Source organism: Paralichthys olivaceus, chromosome 3 (genome assembly GCF_024713975.1).
Source record: "Paralichthys olivaceus isolate ysfri-2021 chromosome 3, ASM2471397v2, whole genome shotgun sequence".
Lineage (NCBI taxonomy): Eukaryota > Metazoa > Chordata > Actinopteri > Pleuronectiformes > Paralichthyidae > Paralichthys > Paralichthys olivaceus.
The window spans coordinates 10491482-10508325 of NC_091095.1; the positions used below are offsets into that span (position 1 = coordinate 10491482).

General features: G+C 39.8%; 1 protein-coding gene across 2 annotated transcripts in view; it reads right to left on the reverse strand.

Annotated features, from left to right (window-relative positions):
- tsc22d2 (TSC22 domain family 2) overlaps nt 1-16844 on the reverse strand; it is a 35443-nt gene that overhangs the window by 5292 nt on the left and 13307 nt on the right. The window contains exon 2 of one of the 2 annotated variants that reach the window (XM_069521888.1): nt 10503-10574. The exons of the other annotated variant lie outside the window; for it this stretch is intronic. Within the exon in view, the coding sequence (XP_069377989.1) occupies nt 10503-10574 (72 nt within the window). The remainder of the gene's footprint in view (nt 1-10502; nt 10575-16844) is intronic. 2 annotated transcript variants of the gene reach the window in all.

The window sequence follows — 16844 nt, forward strand, 5'->3', positions numbered from 1 at the left end:
AAAGAAGAGGTGATGCTTTTGTTTTTGTTTTTTTAATGTACGGACAAACCAAGAGGTCTTGATACTCTTGTTCTTTTCTGTTGGCATAACAATGTCAAACTCTAGGTCTTGGCTTTATTCATTGTTTCAAAGGTGATCTTCGCACCATTTTCGCAATGTTTATGAACATGTCAAGCTGCTTTCAGCCGTGCACCAAACCATGAAATTCTCCAGAAATTCTCCAGAGAGCACAAACGTCTTAGTCAGTTGTTCCTGGCTTCTTTACTTTCTCTTCCTGAAAGCCTCTTAGTAAAAACTCAGTGTGCCTATGTGAGATGACAGCGGGAAATTACAGACAGAGGTGCATGTATAAGACGCAGAAGAAGATGACTGGAGGTTTCTTGTTGTGGTGAACGCATCTGACCCGGACAAGCTCCTGCTGCGTTCAGATCACATCCAGACAATATGGGTTGGAATACTTTTTGTAGAGTTCATGTCTGAAAACAGCTTCAGTGTTCTTAATGTGATTATTCAAGAACAGAAGAGTTGAGGAAAATGTCAAATCGACTGGTTAAATTGAAGGGTGACGAATGCGGAGGCTCTTTTTACCTCATGGACTGTATATTATCTACACAAAGTCAGAGAAAAATTAGAATACTGTTGTGTTTTCATTGGTCCCATTGACTGATTGCATGTCACACTAAATCCCCTGGGTGAATTCATGTGCTTTGCAAGTAAGTAATCAGATTTGCACGTTCCACATTTCCTCAGTCTTCCGCTTATCTTTCTTTCCTGTGGCAACACAAACAGCGAAACACGTGAGACAAAGTAAGACTTAATGAAAAAAAATCCACTTGCTTTTCTCTCCTCATTTGCATTCCCGTGAAACTACAGCCTGAGAAAATTTTGAACAGCAGTTTAGAGATGATGAACAGTATGACAGATCTAGCGCATTGACTGCAGGGGTAAATGAGTTGCATTCCACAGTATGGGTCTTGCTCTGTCGTGTGATGTGTTGGCTGAACAACATGAGGTGAGGGCGTTCCTCCCTTTTTGAACTGAGCATTTACACATCTGGGAGAAAAAGAGAGGAGAATGTTTACAAGCTGAGGCTGGAATGTGTTTCTATGAATAATAAAAAAACAAGAGACATGCAGGTTACATCAAATTCATGTCATCGAGTGACTGCGAAATCTAGCCTGAAGGACACAGAAGAGATGTTAGACGAAATGTAAGTGGACTCATTTGTTGCCATTCACTGTCCAAGCAAAACAAGGCAAACTGTACATTTTATACAAAGAGGAAGACATGTGGAGGTTTATATAAGGGCCTCTCGCTGTGTTAACCTCAACATGGGCCTTCCCCGCAGACTGCAGCAGCACGACCCCCCACAACAAAGTCTGCAGGACCACAAGGCAGCACATTCCAGATTGGGACACCTCCGGCTCAGAGGCCAGCGCCTCCAGACCCAGACATCTGTGTCAGAGCCTCCATCGTGCTGGGACAGCACACAGTCAAGCTGCTCAGAGAGGACTGGTTATCAAAACAGACCTGTAACCTCAAGGTGTTTGGTTTGATACCAGCTACGGCTATTTCCATCATCAGCATGTGTCCTGTTTGACACAGAGCTCCGACCTGCTCACACACCGCAACACCGATCAGCCACAACATCAGTAACTGTTTTTTCTGTTTTTGATCAGCACACATTATTGATTCTGACATTTTGGGTGGACCCGTTTCATACAAGACACGTGCACGAGTTAAGTGAGCTCGCATCTCCCCGAGTCTGTCACATGATGTTTCACAGTGCCAGAAATCCAATGTGGCACACGTCCCCGACCCAAAGCACGCAAACACTCATCGTGGGGGGAGGCAGCTGGATAAATTAGACCACAGTGATAACCACCCTCCTCCTCTGCTAGTGCATTTCAAAACAATAGGTGGAGGGTGGGCTGTAACAACAGAGGGAGTCTGCTTACTCATTGACGACTCACTGTTGTCCTCTTTCAAACTGCTTTAGTGCAGCTCTCATTGTTTGTCCTAAAAGGTGGAGTTCAGCTGCTGCACCAGAAGAGGTCGCCAGAACACTCAAGAGAGCAACTTCAGGCAGAAATCTTTCTTTATTGATCACAATGAGCTCAATGTTATGGCACATATCAGCTAATTTTATGACAACACTTGGCAAAATGTTTTTTAAAAAATTATGAAATTAGTGCCATTCATCAGGCAAAAATCCCTCCAATGTGCCACCATATACATATTAAGATTTACAGTACATCTAACAAGGGAAACTTTAAATACAGAGCTCTAATGCTACAAGTAAACATTGAGAGGGTTTCATTATAAGACTTAAAATAGTTCTTATGACGCACTTAAACCAAATAAATATAAAAAGCAATGCTCAGGGTTGTCCAACACTACAGAGAGGAAGAATATATAGGACATGTAACCATGTTGGTCCTAATATGAGACACAATTCCTGTGTTATATTTCAGGACAAAACAAATACATGTCTATTTATTACAACAAATGTGTATATGTGTTTTTTTACATGGTGTTGCATTGGTGGGTGTCCGAAGCCTTAATGACCTGAAAAGTGTTAAGTCAGTTCAGTTTAACCTGCAGGAGTTTGTGAAGACTGGTGTAACAGGTCCTGCAGCCAAAAAGGAAATTATTTATGATGAGTAAAAACGAGTACTTTGTATCTCTTGATGGCTCTACATTATGTCCAAAGTCTGAAGTTTGAACAATCTTAACTGTCAGAGAAAATAATCATGCACCATGCAATGTTATAATGACAATGGTCCAAAAATTATGTCAGAATGCTTATTTTCACATTACACAATTGTAACAGCCCTCCCCTGTCACCACAGCACATACACTTCCAGAAAGAAATGGAAAACCCTGGAAATGTAATGTTTCCGAGAACTGGAATTGGTTTCTTGATATAACTAAGTGAAAAGATTGGAAAGGAAAAATCAACAGCATGACTCTGCAACCAACCAAGCCTCTCAACCCGCCTCTCAACACTTTGCTCCACTAATGATCACCCTCTCTAAAAACAAATAGACCAGTATTTTCAAACGGAGCCTTCTCAACAGGAGACCTGTGAGTCTGACATGTTTACCAATCTAGTAAGACAAATTAGATCATGGCAGCAGCCACATCCAGTTTTCCATAGAAACCTGCACTGTAAATAAGGTTTAGTGTTTTAATTTTTAGATAAATTATGTCTCTGTCCAGGAAAACTTGTGATACTTTATACAAAGAAAAATCTTTAGACATTTCTAAGGCTGAAAATAACAATACACAAGTATCATTACCACATACGACAAGAGAACATTACATTATGTTGTTGATTGTGACTTAAAACTGAGCACGAGTCAAGGTGAATATTTTTGCAGCGTAAATCTACCTTTGCTGTCAAACAGCGTTTGAACAATAATAATTGACATTGTTAGATGTGTGAAGCTAGGACCGTCATTCACATGCTTGTCATGATCCAAACAACCATAACTCTATCTTTGATGAGGAAACGACAAAAATTTGCATTTGCATAAAATAGAAGAATCTTGACAAACTGCTTCTGCGCTGAAACTGTTGACAATTGCAGGATGCTGGGAGTAAGTTAATAAGAGTCTCTGAATGTGGGTTTTTTTCGGATGCTGTGTTGTTGGTACGTCTTTTGTAAGAGGAGGCTCCACGCTGAAACAATATAGACTAAACAAAATAAGGCGGACCTCGGGGACAGCTTGTTCAGAGATTGAAGCTTTATTTTTCCAGCACTAAATCAGAGTCATGAGTGGGTGAGTCTGGTGCCACCGAGCTTCCTCGTCAACAGCCCAAAGGAACTGTCCCACTCGCACCCTCGTTTGTTACATAACCCCCAGACTTGTTCACAAACATGGCCTTGTTGTGAATGTCCCACGTGACAGTCCCTCAAAGACCACCAGCTTGCCCTAAGACATGGACACCTTCAGAAGACGCCTTGGTGGATAAATTAGACGACAGGGAGCATATGCTCGAGCCCTTGAGGGGTTAATACAGTCAAAGATGACCTCAGTTGTTGAGACAACAGATGAGCTTCAACAGTCAGTCTTAATTTGTTGGTTACAGAGCACCTCGTTACTTTAACCTGTGTCGGACTAAAATAACTCCTGTCAGGGATGTTTGCTGGTTTTTTAATAGTTGCAGCATCATCTCACCTAGCTCATAAAGAAATGATAAAGAGCCACAGTGTAATGTGACCATCCTCCAGCCTTAAATAATCACTGCCTCTACGGTACTCAAATGAAAGCAGATCCTCAGAATGCACCATGTGCCTCAATATCATATTTCATGACTTTTTCTTCACTACCCTCAGTGAATTGGGTCTGTGCCACTTCTTTGGCCCAATGTGGATTGAGACCCCACAGAAATGTGTTAAAAGTAACTGTTACTCCTGAGGCCTTAATGGGAAAATCCTGGCACCTAGACGTTAACGAGCCTCTGTATTCAGCAAAGCATTTATCACAGGATCAAGGACTTAGCCTCATTTGGGCTTCCTCTCTGAGGTGCAGGGTCTGGGTCAGACTAATGTCATTAGGAGCTATGCTGTGAAAACTCTGGGACCTGATACGTGTCTCAGCCATTAGTTTTTAACTGCTGCGTCCGTCTCATTTTTTTGTGAAACTTGAGCTTCATGACTTTGACGTTACACAACGGATCAACATTTAAAAGTTATTTTAACATATAAGAAATTGTCTTTGAGATGCAAAGTTTAAATATTTTCACTCTCTAGACCAAGATTTAGCACTAAGATCCAACAAATAGTCAATTGGCCGAGTGATAAAAAATAACCTTGAAAACTTGTTGATTGTTTTAGTGTTTAGAGCTGAACATTTGAGTTCTTATAGATATCCTTGAGCTGAATAAAACTAAGGATTTCTCTGGGTTTGAACATTGTGGAATATATTTTAAATAATGTAAGTACACAAGTAAACAACAAATTAAACATAGATCTAGTCATCCAACATTTTAATGACGAATTATTACACATTATACCTTTAAATTGAAGCAGAATGCTAAATGTACTTCATTTACTGTATGGCTGTGTATCCCTGTGTAAGCCATTTGACTCTCTGCTGATCCAATGTTTAATGGCGAACAGTAGAGGCCTGTGGTTATATTGGGTATCTCCCAGTTGTGAATACCTTCCACTGACAAAGTGTGAAGCAAGACGACATTGAAAAGGCTGCATGTGTGCTCAAATGTCAGCAAGGTTTCCAAAGTTAAACTTGACAGGATGAAAATGTTGCCACCTACAGTGCCGTCTTTGAGACATGAGGTCTGTTAAATAAGCCTTTTAAAGTCTTTGATGATAATGATCTCCATTCATCGATACCTCCCTTGTTAAGTCTGAGATCAGACCTCTGCACTATGTCGAGTCATGTCATATCTATCAGGATCTGCAGTTAGTGATTTTGCTGGAGGGAGCGTACCACTGAGTAATCTGTTCAGAATGATGCACTTACTGTTGTGTGTGATTCTAAGAAAGACTTGAAGATTGAATTGGGCGACGTCCTCTGAGCATATGCCCCGCAGACTGTTTGCAGTTACAAAGTGTGTTTTTTTGGAGTGTTTTCAATTTGAATGGAGAAATGAGTGACTCCAATTATGTCAATACCAGTATTTGTTAATAATCCAAGTTTTAACAGATGTTGAATAACCTTTGGTGTTTAAGTATTGTGCGGTTAAAATTGAATATCAATAGGTATTAAAAACATATCTAACTTCAAGTTTAATGTAAGATTAGCTATTTAATCTACCTTTCTCTCGCTTGTCTTTTTTGCTTGTCTTCTAACCCTTTAGCTCCCTCTAATACAGCAATTTTGACTGCATGGCACTGCAGTGGTGGGAACAGTTGTGTAGGTGTGGGCTACCCCAAATTGTATAGCTCAAAACTGTTTGCTAATCATTTCTATAAATTTTTATGAATAAAGGCAGAAATTATAAAATAAGCCAATTAGAAGTTGACTGGTCATCAGGAGTGAAACTGCAGCTTTCCCATGGTCAACTTGCCTCATAATGAAATGTTTGTTTCTGTGTCATAAACACAAAGTGCATACCTGGTCGAGATCAAATGTCTCTCCACGGCTGAGCGAGGGGCCGCTAATCAGGTGTGCTCAGTGAGAGAATATAAATCTGTCTTTTCTTTATTGTGTGGAATCATAAAGTTGATTACTGTGGATGGAGGGCAGTAAAAGGGCTGCTGCTGCTGCTTTACTTGGAACCAATCACAGCCTTACAATGAATCTATTCAGCAGACAGATCGCTTTTCTGAAATGTTTACAAATGAAGACCGTAACCTGTAATTTAGTTTGGCTGAAATAAATTAATCTCAGAGGCGATGTGAGCAGAGCTGTAAGGGATCAAATAAAGGTCAATAGAGTTTGCGCTTGTGTAATGATGATCAGAAATAATAAAAAATTCCATGGTTGTTTATTGGCCTTGTAAACCACTAAAAAGTCTGTGCAGGGAATTTTAGATTGTGACTGTGAAGAACAAAAAATTGGCAATTGTAGGAAAAATCTGTAATTTCAAAATCTGATTTGTGCACAAATTAAATCAACAGTGATGCAACAAAAAAGAAGAAAAACTGCTAATAAACGAGTACAAATTCAAAACGGATGGGTTCTCACACTGAAACTGAGGTTCCACATACAACAAAAGTTTTTATTGAACTAGCTTGCTCTTAACAGGATATAAATTCTTGGTTGTTTTGGCAAAGTCTGGCAACGTGTGACTGAAATATATTTAGACAAGCACTGTGTATCTTGGGTCTTAAGTATTAAAAAAGTCTTTCATCTGTTGCTTTTTTGTCCTGAGGAAATATTTTTGGAGAACGATTCCAGTTAAGTTTGCTAAGTGTGGTTTTGTGTTGGTACATTAGATGGTTTAGGTCAGGTTGTGGTCAGCTGACTTTTCATATTCTATATATTCTCTGCAGTGGCAGATGCTGAAACGAGTTAGTTGTCAAACTGTCTTAAACTGCAGCCGATTTCCGACATCTGTCTTTTCAGATGTCTGCATTTTGCCTCTTATCATGGTTTGTTTACTCAAATCATGCATCGTAAGGCAGCTACACTAGATTAACTCGGGATTTGATTTGCTTGATAATATCAGCTCGTACGTCATTAAAACAATAATTCACATATTATAGTAGATGATTCATGTTGCATATGTCAATAGGCAACCAAGTTTTGATGCACACAACTTTGTGAAACTAGCTCAAAATATTTCTGGTAAGTAATGTTGGGGTGCACTGCCCAGCTGAGGCTTTACACTTTTCAAAGCAATCTTAGAGGAATCCAACAGGAATGCTCCTTTAGCCCTCAAACTGTTTATGAGCAATCCCCTCTTTGCTTATAACAAGTCCAACCTTGCAGGAGGATGGCTCGGGACAAAAGGAGGTGGAATGAGGCGGCTCCCTCAGATTTTCCTGCGGTTAGTCTGAAACCTTTGAATAAAGACGCACAGTTAGTCACAGGGCCTTGAGGCAAACATGAGCTGGATGGTGAACAAACAGAAGCGCTGAATCTTCAGTCAGCCCAGGCGACAAACACACTTGCTCAACAGCTAGTGTTGTTTTACATAAACATTCCCATCCCATCGTAACCTGCTTCGCTTTTAAGAATACAGTACGTCTCATGTTCACTGTTCAGCTACAAACACAAAAACTCCAGATTCATGACAGTTTCGTTGCCAACAGCTGGGAGTGAAGATAGACTTGGAGGATATTCCCATGTCAGTTTCTGTGTCATAATATATGTTAATTAAATCAAGTTATTCATATGACAAATCCCTTTGATCACTCCAGTGAATTAAAAAATATATTCCGTATACATCTGTATAAACCAGAGCCAACCTTACAATTGTAACATAATGTACATCAGCATAATTTCCCTTATATCTTTGACATTGTAAAATATTTATTTAAATTTTGAGCAAAGAATCCATTAACTTTAGAAATTGTTTTTTGTCACAGGAACAGGCTCATAATCTATTAGTTAATCACTTTTTATCTGAATACACAATACACAGTCCAACTGGGCTCAAATTTGGCAGCCAAAGCAAAAGTCTAAATAGAAATTGCTCTAATTTACCTAAATATGTCTAAACGATCCCTATGTCTTTGGAACCAGAGTGAAAACGGTTTCCTCTGAGGTCTTTGCTCAGAAGATCTCATACATGATTTCACAACTCGACAAGCCAAATATAAATAGTGTGCTGCCAACTCAAAATCAGAGTTTGTCAGGGCTGTTTGACAGCCACTTAAACATCCATGGCAGACAGTCAAACAGCTTCAATGAGACAGCACGTGGGAACAAAAAGTGGTTGTGACTCATGCAATCTAAATCAAAATCAACAGGCATTAATCTTCCTATTTCCTAGTACTGATGCTACAACAGGAACTCACACGTTTTAGAATGATTAATTCTTGATTGGAAATGAAGGCCATCTCACATATGGAGTCTCCTCTGTATCCTGAGCAAACAAATATGTAGTTATAGAAAAACCTTTGGTTCTGCTCTCTCTCTTCACTACAGCAGTCTGCACAATGACCTCCACTTCCATCATATATTGATATACAAACAGCATGCACTTGAATTGTTATGGACTCCACCTGATGACCCATATTCACTCCTCGGTTGTGATTTGACAATGCTCCAAAGAGCTTGATGCCAAGGAAAACTTCTTAATCATCTTGTGTCCATCAACATGGTTGAGATGAGGTGACTGTACATGACATTCAGGACAATTTGGTCTTCCTTGACCCTCAAGGAGTTGTAGAACAAATTGGTGGAATCGGTGTGTAAGTCAATTTGCATGTTTTTTTTTCCATTTTCAAACATGTTTTACAGCTGTTTGATACTATAAACCTGGATTCATCAGGAAATTTGACTTTTTACAAGTCACCCACTGTGTAATGCTAGTATTTCTTAGCCCTTCCCAAGAGATTTGCCTTGTTTACCCTTCTGAGAAATGGTTTAGAAACTGCTACTCTTCCTCAGAAATCACTACAAGATAGCCTTCCTTTTATAGAACATTTGCTGAGTTTTGTATTCTTTATTCAGCAAATTCCATACCCTGCTCTTTTGTCTTCCAGGAAACTAAGATTTATGTATTGATATTCTGGTGTGGTCAATTTTCCCCTGCCTGATTGAGTTTTAGATACTGATACTGATAATTAGTTGCTGCAAAGCGTATTATACTTCTATGCACTGCCCCTTTACAAACCATTTCTCTATTCATTATTTCACAATGAAATCTGTCTTTGATTAGAATATTCTGCCTTCGAACACTTTCATTTAGTTGTGATGAAAATGTTCCCTTTTATTACAAAGCTACTTAGTATGCAACCATCTGCTGGAAACAAGTGGAAACAACCAAAGTTTTGGTTTATTTTGCTTGAAAAATGACCATTCTGTAAAAATTCGGAAGACACAGAAGACCAACAGTTATAAAAAAGTTTGTTACTAGTAGGTACTAACTTACGTAAAACTCCCAGAGTCAATGAAACCAAGTTTGTTCTCACAAATAAAATTACATCGTAAAACACAACCTCTGTCATGTTATTTCAGTGTGATCTTCTATGTGCAGAGCTAAAGCCCTTGGCCACTGTGCTGCTCATGGCAAGAGAAACCCGAGCACTGAATCCTCGTGACTGGCACAACTCTGAGCCCTGAAACGGCGCTATATCAAAATGTCATCCGGATGCTTCCTGCAGTGCCATGCTTTTTCCATGCAGTACACACCACAGCTGCCAAAATGTGCAGCTTAACCAGTCATTTTATTTCCATTGTAAATCTTAAAAAGCAATTTTCCTTTTTTACAAATGGAGACCGGAATCATTTTATTCCAATTATAGAGAAATGCATATTATCAGTATATAAAACATAAGGAGAAACTTGGCCTCTCTTTTGTCTCCATTTGAAATGTTATTTGATTGCAATTTAAAAAAAACTTACCAAGTAAACTAAGTAAATCATTTAAATTTGGGGTAAGGAAGGTAAAAAAATACGAAGCAAAATAACTCATTTAAACTATAATCATACTTTTTGAAACAAAACATGAAAAATAAAATTGTCTTTAGTATTGACAGTGTAACAATGCTCAGTGGGCCTTAAGAATTTAGGCAGCTGTGGTCAGAAGGGAAACTGGATGACATCCGAGTTTAATTAGCAAACAATGCAACTCATCTTCCACCAACTATAAAATATGGTCTTCATTCCTGTTGAATGATGTTTTCATTGTTTAAAAATAGATTCAAATCAAATTGATGAGTGTCTCACCTTGTGGACATTTGTCACTGACAGCTTTTCAAACAAAATGACGCTGCAGGATTCCATACATAGCTAAAGGATAAGTTAATACAAGTTTTCTTGCAAGGTGTGCTTGGTTATGAGGCTGCGGGTTCGGGGTTAGCCAGCCAATCCAGGCCACGCACACACACACACACGTAAACACACCCGTGCTCATACCTATCATTGACGGGCTTTGACCCTCGTAATCTGCTAGGTCGGAAAGCCTGGTAGAAAGCAGTGGATGGGTTCCTGCATTTTAATGTTGGAGGAAACAGAGACAGGAGAAACATGAGTAAAGGAAGAGAAACGTGAACGCTGGCATACGTACGTGTGTGTGTGTGTGTGTGTGTGTGTATGTACGTACGTAAGTACGTATGTATGTATGTATATATATATATATATGTGTGTGTGTATATATATATATATGTGTGTGTGTGTATATATATATATATATATATATATATACACACACAAATGTGTGCACGTGTGGAGAGAAAAAAGAGAGAGAGAATGTGTAGAGGGACATCCTGAACCACACTGAGAGGTCAGAGGAAATGATGACACAATCCAGATGGCCAAGCTCTATTCAGAAATAACATGATTTAGCAAGAACAGGCGCATGTTTTGAAGTCGTAAAACCTTATATCCATATATCGTCTCTTACCAGATGACTTACAACCGTTGTAAAGCTATACATTTAATTCAATTAAATTGGTGCCCATTTTCTTTTGTCTACAAAAACAAAAAATGCAAAAGTTTAAGCTTAAACTGTTCAACAAGCTTTATCACAACATAAAGAGTGAACATTTTGTCTTTTCACGTTTGATTCTATTGGTTTTATCTCATATTTGTGGTTTCTGCATTTTGTTTATTGTGAAGCAGTTTGTAATGTCTGACATAGAAACATTTGTGATATCTGCTACAGATCTGCATTTGCAAACTGATGAACCTAACTAACCAAAAATATATTTTTATTATCTATAAAAATGTGACATAGAAAACCCTGAGACAATTTGCCACATACTGAAGTTAAAAGCAAGAAACCTGGGAGAAAAAAACCACAAAACATCTTTGTTAACGTCAATGTTCACAAACATACTGTATACTGCAAGTTACCAGTGGTAACAGTCAGACAAGTACATGCTGGGTTCAAGTTCATGTCAGTCACCCTGTTGTCTGCACAATAAATGTAAAACTTTCCACAGGCTTGTCTAACTTGTCTATAAGCACAGGGGTGGTCAACGGGATCATAAAGTGGACCGTCTTCACTATAAACGAGACCCTGCAAGACCAGAAAACAAAAGCAGGCAGGAGAAAGGAATTTGTTTACGAAAAGCAGGGTAAACCATGCACTACTATACTAGATGACTGTAAGGAGTGATTTACAGCTGAGCTCCCTAATCTGAGCCTGTGACAGATTTATATTGTCCCAGCCCACAACCAGCAGCTCAACACTTAGAATTTCCTCATGCACTGGGGAGGAATTTAGACACTGCATGTTTAAAGAGCTCCCAAACAACAACAGCAGCAGCTGTGAGTTCAGCTCTCTGAACACGCTAAAATACCTGGGTTTATTGGGATGAGGGAGGAGTTTGAATGCATGACAAGCTCATCAGTCAAAACAGTGTTTCCCTCAGAGTTTGATTCAATCAATAGCGTTAGGAGGGGGTTTATGAAAGGTTGATTCTCACGATAGACATGTGAACACGCTATAATCTGCACCCAGTGCAGAGAGAGGGAACTGTATGCTTGTCACAGAAACGCACACAGCTGAAGCGGCATCTACCGGTGTTATGCCAAATTCTGACTGCCTGCTGAGGACAGTAAAAACTTAATGGAAGATTTGATGAGCCTCTAATGGGCTGAGAGAGGGAGAGAAAGCGACAATGAAAACAAATGAAACACTGGCGCAAGATAGAGATCGTTATCATCTTACTTATTAAATATCTCATTTATTATGAGATACGTTTAAAATTGGATCACTATGGCAGGACAAGTTGGACTAGAGCTGGCTGCCAGAGTCTAGGTATCCAATGGTAAACACTGCTAAGGAGTAGGAGACAGGCAGAGAAGTCTGAAGAGAAATTGAGTGAAAAGCTGCTGTTTAAAAACTGCAAGAGGTAGAGGCAGGGAAATGAATGGGAGGACAGAGACGCTTGATGTGTCATCCTACCTGAAACCCCATCAAGTATTGAAGAAACAAAGTGTAAAAGTCTCTTTTACAGTGATTCATATTTCAAAGTGCACAGCACTGCACACTACATTGCACTATCAAGGAAACTTAAAAAGACCAAAATTTGTGTTTGTTAGCCCTTGGATGTTCTATAATCATCGTTTGGTTTGTAAAAACCCGGACAACGGCATCACAAATGCTTTGAATGATTTAAAAAATTGTTTTTTTAGATCTACTGTTAGTGTGCGACTCAAACAGACATTAATTTCTGTCAGCCCTGTGTGCTCTGAAACTTTGTGTGCATTTCTTCATGGGGTCAGATCTGGGTCAGTGTGTAAATCAGAGGTTACAGAATGTAGGAAAAACGCAGATGTAGCCGGGATATACGTGACATGGAAAAAAAATTCTAAGGCACAATTTATGGCTCGACGTTTAAATGTTCACACGTGTTTTCATCTGGGATTGAACGTAGAAGTGGAACACACTGAGCCATGCTGCATCTGCACTGAATAAACCAACGTCAGTTTTGTTAGATGGAGGACGGAGTGGTGCAGATGTTGCGGAAAAAAATAATAACATACTGATCTGCTCCGATACAGCAATACATCAATGTCATGTATCATTGAACTAATGAAGTGATTAAGTCTAACCAGATTTAGAGCTAAAATAATATATCAAAAGAAAATAATAAACAGCTGTTTTGTTAAGTGGTTGATGTTTCTGTCTTTTTAAAGTTCCTTTCAAAGCTCAACTTCTGTGCCTTCACATTGCAACCTCCGTCAGCATTACTGCTGGAGGCTAATGTTTAGGTGACTATAGTCAAATTAGTTGCTGAGTGTAAGGGGGCAGAATGTTGTTAGGTAGGTGTGCAAGTTCAGAATCGTAGCCTCTTGTCTGTTCGACAGCCAAAGGGGAGATACAGGTGAGGGTGGAAAACGTGACAGAAGCTCTCACGTGTCATTTTAGAAAGCATTTAGCATCCAAATTGACTGATATGCACATGATAATACTATAAGTAACCCTAGCGCGCCTTCTGCTCAAGTCACTTCCACTGTTTAGGTTTATTCCTAAAATATAAGTATACATTAAAATCCATTAAGTGAAGGTGCAGGAGTTTATTGAGGCTGGTGTAACATGTTCTGCTGTCTCAGAGGAAATATATTCAATGCGAGTGAAAAAGTTCTAAGCATCCTGACGTCTTCTCGGCAGAAATAAACCAGAGAGATAATCTATCAAACATTTGAGAGTTATGTCTTTCACAAATGATGAACTCAGAATGACTGCAGTCAGAAAAAATCTTAACTGTCAGAGAAATCAATTATACAAGAGGAATTGAGAGTGAGAGAGGAATCCACTCGCTACAGTATTTCAGTCAGCTGACAAGTGGCAACTGGGAAAGTGATCTGTCAACAGAAGTCCAACCAAACATTGCGATCACTCACAAGCGACCACGGCATCTAATCTAGGCCTGGGACGATAACAAATTTTGCTGGACGATATATTGTCACACGAATTATTGCCGATAAACGATATTATTGTCAACATGATAATATATAATAATAATGCACACCCTTTCAAAGACTATAAACTTTTATTTCTCAGTGTTTTTTACCTTTTGCGATGTAGCAAACTTCACTTTCTGTGAGCGAACACCATTTTGCGCTGTTCCGTTTATATTTACTTTGTCGACCGAACGCCTCAGTGAGTGTTGACTGTCGGGACGAAGGCTCTGCATCTCAGGCTGCACTTTGTCTCCCCAGCTGGTTAAACTGGGTTGGGTGGTGATGCTTTAGGTGGGCATGCAACTTTGTTGTGTTGCCACCACTTTTGAACTGGCTCATCCGTGTTGATGGGCTCACCTTGCTCATTCGGTTTGGAGCCGAAATATTCCCACACCGGGGCTGTGGCATTTGACTTTGCAATTATCTTTTCTCCTCGCGTTGCTCCGCAGGATGCTCACTCACTGCACTCTGTGTGTGTAGCATGTGTGGCTAATGCTAGTGGCCCCGTCATCCAGCCTGCTTGGAGGCGAGAGACGAGGAAAACAAACACGCATGCACATGGCAATATATCGAGGCCGGCAAAATTATCGAGTTCATTTTAATTTATCGTGCGATTAATTGATTTATTGATTATCGGCCCAGGCCTAATCTAATCCACACAGAAACCAAAGAAAAGTCCTGCAAAAAGGGTCACACATTGGGCAAAATGTCAGAGGTAAAGTCACATAGTACTGTCAGATGAGGGAGACTGTTCCCTGATCTCATTCAGTGTTTCCCTTTAATTACCTCTAACACATACAGGACGGACTTGTCTGTCATTGTCCTACTGGCTGTCAGGAACACTGGCAGAAATCCCACTGCGTCAGTGGACTATCAAAAAATCCACACAGTGTTAACTGTCCTCTGCAGACACTACTTTTTTAGCTGTGCATGTTCCCGGGACAGTCAGCTGTTCTAAGAAGGCAGGGAACACCGGAAATTATATTTCCTTCCTTTTACAGGTCATAGAAAAAACAAGAAATATTTAATCCATATACTGAACAACAATATGGGTCGTTCTGTCAGACAGCATGATATGAAAGTCCAAACACGTTAAGGGCAGGTTGTTTTCCTGAAGCAGTATTTGTGGTACTGGCTTTTTCATATTCTTGCGTGCACGAAAGAATTGAGCAGACTTTTCAGGCACAGATTTGATAATAAATCTTTAGTTTCATGTCATAAAAATAAATGGGGGGGGGGGGCTTTAACTGGACAGTGGGATGAAATATGACCCACAAGTTGGAGGAGTTCTTCTCATAATGCAGTGATTAGGAGATGCCGTGGGAGAGAGAGAGGAAGAGGCTCAGTGGTGAACAGGGACGTGGCCCTCTGCATGGGACAAAGCCTGTAGCCATACATGGGTCAGGCCAAGTCCCAGCTGTGCAGCTAACCACCACAGACAGCACAACCCCGCCCACACTCCTATGGGAGGTTGCAACACGTCAAACAGAGAAGAGGGGTCTGTTTGGGGTATTTGTGACTCAACACTCAAGTAAGATCCCAACTGAGGCTTTAGCAATGTTAAAGGCAGGCCGCAACACATCACCAAAGACTGGCAAATATGTAAAGCCAGCGAAAGATGAGTGAAAATATGTCACACTGATATGAGCATTCTGGTAAGCAGAGGGTGTTAATTTCTGCTTGGGTTACACATAATTGTTACCATGAGTACAGATGAGTCAGGATAAATCAGGATCTGGGGAGGCTCATTCATCTGGGTAGCAACTGATAACATCAGCCTGCAGCTACAAAGCCACCTTTTCTGCTCAATTTCACTCGACAGGCCTCAAGTTCACTGACTGAGTCGGTTAAATAAAGTGTAGAATTGGTTCCTGAAGCGTGATGCTGGCCCAGTGAACTCTGCCATATTTTCCCTCAGGGTCTGTTTCTGCTCTTTAACAACACTGGCCTGTTGCTCTCCCAGGGCTTTTCCTGGGGTCAAGCGGCTGGGCACCGCGAGGGAGGGGAAACAAGAATAAGGGACATATCGAGCAGGAAAGCGAACTGGGGTTATTCAAAATGCTGATCATTTTTGATGAAGGAAAAGAAAAAGGTAACAAAAAGCCCTGAATATCATCAAAAATTTGTTTTAAAAGCCAAAGTAGTTGACTTTCTTATGCTCTTATAGTCCGATGGAAACAAAACCTGAAACAGGCAAGTTCAAGTTGAAATTTTGAATAAAATAATTAATCAGCCTGCAACTGAAAATGTCCTTAAAAATAGTAAATTCATCGTACAATAAATACTGTTTATTGTCATTTGGTAAACAATAAACAAGCTATATGACAACAGTGGGTAGTTTTCTGTGTTTCCTGGTAACTTTTATATGTTTTATCCAAAATATATCGTGGTCCCATGAGGAGCTTTCTTTTCTAATCATGCGAAGTGTTATTGCAGAGGGTATTGCTGGTTGCCTGGGCATTCATGTCTCCATGTAGACGAAGCACTAGCAGATTCCTGTGACAAATCACACTCCTTTTACATAAAGTACTCTGGGTGTGTCTGCTAGGCATTACCTTGACTGCTCGAAGTCAAACTCCTCTCAACTTTAGGCTTTTTTTTTTCTATTAAAAGAAGCAAAAAGTGGCATGGCTCCTGTTTCAGGTTGTACAGAAAAGAATGATAATGCTGACTAGATGCTGAATGTTGTACAAAGTGAACATCTTGGGCATTCTAAGGTATGTTACACCTTCATAAATCTGATCCTCATTAATGTCATAAATAAACTGCAAACATTTATTTATATAAATTATTCGGGCAAAATGATGGGCGCAAACCATACTATGACACTCACTGCTACAAAAT